The 7,472-nt window shown below is 39.1% G+C and overlaps 1 protein-coding gene across 2 annotated transcripts in view; it reads left to right on the top strand.

The window, feature by feature from the left end:
* The window catches only part of LOC144632975 (substance-P receptor-like), a 12,759-nt gene extending 6,725 nt beyond the window's left edge, over positions 1 to 6,034 (top strand). For both annotated transcript variants that reach the window (XM_078491742.1, XM_078491734.1), the window contains exons 2-3: positions 2,491 to 2,597; positions 5,079 to 6,034. In XM_078491742.1, the coding sequence (XP_078347868.1) occupies positions 2,555 to 2,597; positions 5,079 to 6,034 (999 nt within the window). In that variant the 5' untranslated portion in view covers positions 2,491 to 2,554. The remainder of the gene's footprint in view (positions 1 to 2,490; positions 2,598 to 5,078) is intronic.
* The last annotated feature ends 1,438 nt before the right edge of the window (positions 6,035 to 7,472 follow it).

Genomic DNA, 7,472 nt, shown 5'->3' with positions numbered 1-7,472 from the left:
CCGGAATGCCGGAAATCCGGATAAGAAAGCCCGGAATCTTAAAACCCGGAATGACTTTTTTGTGTATGCCTTTTTTCAATAAAATACGTGGAAATATGTTATTACTTATTTATTTTTTTTGGGGGGGGGGGGGGGATTGTGAAGTTTGTTATGAGTTTCCAATTACATTGCGAGTTAGCGAATCAAATTGTCAATTTCGATACAAAGTTCCAAACTTCGGCCCGACTGAACTTCGCAATTTAGCTAGTAGAGGAGAAACAAAACATGTTGTTTCAAAGTAATGGCGATATCTGAACTCAATGATTTTAAAGGAAACAAGTTACGAGGGGAATATTCCAGTGATTCTTGTGGCTCAAGTTGCACAATATTTGTTTGACGAACAAGCAGGACGGCAATAACAACCTTCTAATCAATGTTCTGACTGATGGTGAGTAGAAGCACTACATTCATATACCGTCTATTGCACTTAAAATGAACTTTCGAAAATGGGTATCAAACGCTGTCGATATATATTCGTCACTTGATGATGGAAGCGATAATTCAGTTGAAGTGTCAGACAACGTTTCGCACCAGCGATCACGCAAGTAATTTGAGGATAAATGAATTTTATGCAGTCAGAAATTTGGTCAAATTTTCCTTTTTGTAAAAAAATATATATTTTTTACGCTTTGTGCGAGGTATAATCTTAATTTTCAAGTCTTTCGTTTTTGTAAGCCGGATGAACCCTCTCGCCCGCGCCCCTTCGTTGGGGGGATGGGTCGAGAGGACGGCTGAATTTCAGACTACGACTATAATGGGAGCATGCACCATCATGAACTTAGGCAACTATTTTTAGCCATGCAATATCCCGGGAGGGGGGGGGGGGTACTCAACATAATTTCGGGTAGGGAGGTGCGGCCCGGCCTCCTAAACCACAACCCTGTTTAAGACACGAACCTCTGATTTTCCTACCCTGTTTAAGACAGAATGCCAATTTTTGATACCCAGTATAAGACATAAACAAGTACCTCACTTGCTTGTTGTGATCGTGAATTAAGCTAAGTATCAATGCCGAAATCAACGTAAGTCAGTAATACGGAAGAATTTGTGAAAATTCGGCTTGTTACACCTCTGCAGGCATATAAGCCTATCTTGTTTGACTTTGTTCCATGCAAAGATACCCTGTTTTAGACAAAAATGGGTGAAATATATACCCCGTTCAAGACAAAAAAGCCTGAAAACCATACCCTATCGGGCCGCACGTCCCCGTTAAGCCCTAATAAGGGAGTGCCCCCCCCCCCCCCGGGTGCAATATCAGCTTCATGCAGTTTCAAAAATTATTTCCGTTTTGTAGCAAGTTCCCCGAGCTTTATATAAACAGATTTGAAGCAAACGGATATCAGTAACAATTAACCCTCTTTATCTTTATATCACCTTCAATGCTGCACACAGTAGCCAAAATAACTTTGCCTCCAAAAAGCGAACAAAGGGTAAAAGAAATAATTATGTTAAGCTAATAATTCAGTAATTTTCTGGCCAAACAAAACCAGATCTAGCAAACACAGCCAAAAACGTAAACCACGCATTTCTTCCAAAAATATACATAATGCAATGCCGATAAAATGCTCTTAAAGAACCAAAAACAATAACCCGACGACCATTGCTTTGAGTATTCTTACTTCACTAAACAGTTCAAGTTGTTTTAATAATCGGATCGCCGGTCCAAAATCAAAGCGAAAGCTGGCAACAAAGGTCAATAAACATAGGAACGCGCAAACTACATTCTATTATAAACACATGTCATACCTGAACTCGTCTCTCATCACCGTCTGCCTTCAGTGCACAGCCTAATTCAACCTCCTCTCACAAGAAATTATTCCTGTCATCCTTACAAAATTCCTTTTCGGTTCATTTGGATTCCAAACGCACATTCAGGCTGCGACTCGCCATTCTCGTCCCCAGAGTCCACGATCCCTCTAGTCTCCACCGGTCAAATATGTCCGCTATTATTCAAAATGGCGTTTTTGGCACAACTTTTTTAATCTTTTCGTCCCGAAAACTTCGCATTTACCTGCTTCCTCCCCTGTCATCCAACTCATTCCTAGCGTTCCTCCTAAATCTACACAACATCGCATGACGTCTCTCCTTTTCCTTCAAAATATACGCCAACAACAAAACCTCATTAACGAAACAGCAGGGAGAATGAGGTATAAATTGTATAATGAGCTACCGAATCTATGAACTGGACTAACCGCCCAGTTAATAACAACACGATAAAATGCAGAGAAAATAGAAACTAGGAAACCCAAGAATATTATGTTAAAGTAACACAAAAACATTTGATTTCAGAACCAAATACAAGAAATGACTGTAAGTGAAAAACTGATCCTAAAAATTGGGAAGTAAAACGGGACGCATATGTTACATTAATTTATGCATTTAATTTTTAATTAACTTATTCGTTAATTATTCATATATTTATTTATTGAAAAGGGGCTTCCTTTCTGCCAGGTAACAACATAACAATATTTGCGTTCAGGATGCATTCGGCTTGACGCTTGGCATACATTGAAACATGGAAACACCAACAAACGTCTCATGGAAGGCGGAGAAAGAAGGTATGAACAGAAGAGAAAATTCCTGGCACCAAGCAACCTAATCAAAGTGGACCAGCCCAAGAAATTGACTACGACGCTTGATGGTGAAAGTCTATCAGATTCTTTGTCTTCAATTAAAAGGGGCAGCGCTTGTGAGTTTGATATTCCACCTATCACTCAGAAGGAAACAGCAGAGCTACTTCTATCTATCCCTGCGCATAAGGCAACTGGTGATGATGGTATTAGTGCCAAGTTGCTTAAAATTGCTGCACCTGCCCTTGTTCCCCTAACTTGCCAAGTTGCTAAACCATTGCTTGCGTACGAAAACTTTTCCAAACGCCTGGAAAGTTGCAAGAGTCACCCCGGTTTTTAAAGGAAATGGGAACAGGAACGATAAAAACAATTACAGGCCGATATCTGTGTTACCGGTACTATCAAAACTTTTGGAGAAACACGTCTGTGATCACCTATGTAAATTCCTGAATGAAAATGGTTTACTTCACAGCTTCCAGTCTGGCTTCAGGAAAAGATTCTCAACCGAAACGGCTCTGATACGGCTCGTGGATCAGATCTTATTTGATCTTGACAGTGACAAGGTAACCGGGATCGTCTTTGTGGACTACAAAAAAGCGTTTGATCTCATTGACCACCAATTGTTGTTAACAAAGCTCGGGGCGATCGGTGTAGGGGAGGATTATCTGCCTCTATTTACTGACTACATGAATGGCCGTAAGCAATACGTAAACATTGATGGATGTCATTCTAGTATAAGGGACATTACTTTGGGTGTACCTCAGGGTAGCATCCTAGGTCCTGTACTGTTTCTTATATTTATTAATGACCTACCCTCAGCTCTACAGGACACTGTGGCAGATATATATGCTGACGATACTACAGTTAGTTATTCCACCGACTATAGGTTAGCACCTTGGGCCGTCAGTGACAGTCTCCAGTCGGATTTGAATAAACTACAAAAATGGTCAGATAACAACAAAATGATTCTTAACGAAAAAAAGACCAAGACAATGCTCGCCACGGGTAAATGGCTTGAGAAAAGAATGGGGCACCAGCAGTTGCAAGTTAAATTAAATGCCACTGAGCTCGATCAGGTGAACTCACAAAAACTGCTGGGAGTCACAATCGACTCCAAACTGTCCTTCGATGAACATATCGATGACCTCTGTAGAAAGGTTTCCCAGCGTATTGCTGTACTGAAAAGAATTAAGAAATTTCTCCCTTTTCAACAAAGGATAGCATATTACAACGCGATGATCAAGCAAGACATGCTCTACGCCTCCGTGGTGTGGTCGTCGTGTTCTCTGGGGAATTTGCAGAGGATTCTTCGCCTCCAGAAACGCGCTGCGCGCGTTATCCTTGACGCCGACACACGAGCGAACAGCGTTGAACTTTTCAAGATTTTAAATTGGCTTCCGGTTCATCTCGAGGTTAAAATAAACATCTTAACACAAGTGTACAAACGTATTAATGGCCAAAGCCCATCCTATATGAACGAACTTTTAGTGCCAAACTCTGAAATAAATGAAAGAAATAGTCGATATGGCTCTGTCAACTTGGCCTGCCCCCGTTTCAAACGAAAAACCGAAGGAGGGCGATCATTTAGCGTGAGAGCAACTAGACTTTGGAACACTCTTCCCAATTTCTTAAAGAAAAGTGAGAGTCTACATTGTTTTAAAAATGGCCTAATTGATTTTTACGCATCTAGCCTTAAGGACATTCATCATTTTACAGTTTTTTAATTCTTAATCCCTATTTTTAGAAATTTCTGTATTTTAATTCAAATTTTAAATTGTATATATTATGTAGTTGTAATTTGTAATTCTGAGTATATATTATGTAGTTGTAATTTGTAATCCGAGGGCCGCTTGTTTGTCAGTAGTTTTTACTGTTTGCCGTTACCCTCTTTTAATAAAGTTGATTGATTGATTGATTGATTGATCTTTCTAATCAAACATGTAAATTTTACTACACCGGTCTGAGTTTGGAGCTTGCCGAGTTGGCTCAGCCCTCGCGGACTGCTAGGTTTGGCTACATTTAAAAAATTCTCGTCATGACCAGGATGACTGAATTAAAACGATATAGATCATGCTAACGTTTAAGCATAAGTCAATCGAGACACTTCACACAAACAGCTGCATGTTCTCTTTCCTGTCCCCGTTTTTTCTATCTTCAGTGTTGTTTGATGCAAATTTGCTTATGTAAACTTGCAAACTAACTTACTTTAACAGGAAAATGGGAGAGATTGTATCAATTTTAAAATGATTGCATTTCTGTTTTTATTTTTTAACTCAGTTCGTATTTGCTATAAATGCTTTCAATTCTGCATCTGCACTCGCTCCTAAGAACTTAAAATTGGCTTAAGACGTCTTCTTAAAACATTCCTCCACACTGCTTGTAAGTGATGATGCGATCGATATAGTACAGAGCTAACCATGTTGAATTGGATAAGATGACTGGCATATTTTCTCATTTTTCTTTTACTAGAAAATGCTACAAGTGCTGCACTATCTACTTCAGAGTCGACAATATTCGGGAGTCTGGCTGCAGTCTATTTCATTATCATATTTGCTTCTATATTTGGTAACTCGGTAATCATCCACATCATCCGTACAAGGCACTTTTTGAAAACGGCAACAAACAAACTCATTCTAAATCAAGCATGCGCAGACTTGATCATTACATTTACTGCAATGTGGAGCATGCTCAATGATGAACTCTTTAACAGAAAGTGGTTTGGAGGAAGCTGGGGTCTATTAACCTGCAGGATGGTAATATGGGCAACTTTTCCAGCGCCATATTGTTCCATTTGGAGCCTTACTGCCATAGCCGTTGATCGCTATTTTGCTGTGGCTCGTCCCTTGCACCTGTCCCCAATATCGCGCCATATTAAGTTGGTTATTTCTGTGCTTTGGTTGTGGTCGTTCGCTTCAGCTGCGGGAATGGTTTCCATGGCAAAACTGAGGCTCGTTAACAATGATGAATACTATTGTGTTGTCGATTTCTTACACGTCGAGCTAACCGCACTCAACATAACAAGCATGTGTATTCAATTGTTCTTCAATTTTGTCGTCCCACTTGTGGTCATGACTGCCTTGTATTCAATCGTGTGTTGGCGGTTATTGTCACGTGAAGTCCCTGGTGAAGGAGGCAGTCAGGATCAAAGACACGAAGAAGCCATGAAGACAGCCAAGAAAGTTACCCGGATGATGATCATTGTTGTTGTTTTGTTTGTGTTATGTTGGTTTCCTTTTTATGTGTTTGTTGGTTTAGATAGTTTACATAAGATTGTCATGCCTTATGCTGCAGTCAAGTTTGTAGTTTGGTTGGCAAACGCGTATAGTGCCATCAATCCTTACATTTACTTGTCTTTTAACGGTAAATTTAGAAAAGAGTTTGTGATCATCACGAGAAACTTATTTAGAAAATGTAATTGTTGTTAAATGAAGAAACTACGAGCTGGCCTATGTGTTACACAGGCATAATGGGCAGTATTTAAAGTAAGTAAGTAAGAAGAAACTGCGACGGCCTCCACGGGAGAAAATGTACATATCATGCTTTTTCTATGTTGTTGATGTTTTCGTTGTTGTGTGACCATGTCTATAGTGTAAAAGGTAAAATGTTTTGTTCTCAATTAGGACTTTAAAAATGGCCCGCACATTACTAACTGTAAATACAGATACAGATATTGTGTATCGTTTTACTCTACAAGTGGATCAAACCCCACCAGATGCTCAATTTCCTTTCGGATATGCAGGGGAGATGCTTAAAGTAACGGCGAAAAATACTTCTTCTTGCAATGGTTTAAGGTTAGTTGTACCAGCAAGCTGGTAAATAAGAGAAGGATATTCACGGTGCCGATCAAGAAAAAAATGAAGACCAAAAATGTACATAGCATGCTTTTACTATGTTGCTCATGTTTTCGTTGTTGTGTGACTATGTGTATAGTATGAAAGGTAAAACGTATTGTTCTCGATTAGGACTTCAAAAATGGCCTGCACATTACTAACTGTAAATACAGATATTGTGTATCATTTCACCTTACAAGTAGATCAAACCTCACCGGATGCTTAATTTTCTTTAGGAAGGCCTTTTCACTGGGTGTTGATGGATTACTTTAGTGTAGCTTTTAAATGTAACTCTGAGTGACGAAAGTGGCCGCCAACTTAAATGAAAACGTACTGAAAGCAGGAGATTGGATTGTTTACAAAAACAAGAGCACTTATGAGAAGGACGCCAGCCTTGTATAAAATTACAATCCTTATAAGAGAATACATTTCACTTATGATAAACAACGTATATTTTATTTGACCACAAAATTAATTTTCCTGGAAGCTACGTAATTAAATTTTTGTATACCTTTGAAAAATCCAAGGGAAACTAAAACTATTTCATGGTGTGTATAATAATAATTGTTTTTGAGACCCTTAAAACACTCAGAATTAATTACTGTCTAGTTTCTAATTTCTTGAAGAATAAAATGCAAACTATTCTTCGTTTTGTTTTGAACCTTCGGGCGTACAAGCACATTCATACCCCCATCATCATAAAACGGGAGGTGGATGAAACCCTTCCCCGGTGTTTTCGTTCTATTAAGACGCAGCGAAATTATTTTGCATTAAGAAACTTAGCTTACTCTACAATATGGAAATAATTTTAATTGGCTATGACGTCATATGACGTCATTAGTGCCGCCATCTTGGATCCGCCATTATTTTGGATTTCTTCATTCTTTAAGAAAGTGCATGCTTGTAGTTATGACGTTGCCATGGCAACGTCAAATATCATGGACACCTGGTTGACATATCGAAATTTCTGCAAGGGATGGATGAACAGCTACTGAAAGTTTCAGCATTGTAGAGTAAATCCTTTTTTTCAAAA

The sequence above is a fragment of the Oculina patagonica genome, chromosome 1 (genome assembly GCF_052425735.1).
Source record: "Oculina patagonica isolate OP01 chromosome 1, crgOcupat, whole genome shotgun sequence".
Classification (NCBI taxonomy): Eukaryota; Metazoa; Cnidaria; class Anthozoa; order Scleractinia; family Oculinidae; genus Oculina; species Oculina patagonica.
Note: the sequence above shows the minus strand (reverse complement) of the source record. Positions and strands in the feature narration are given on the sequence as shown.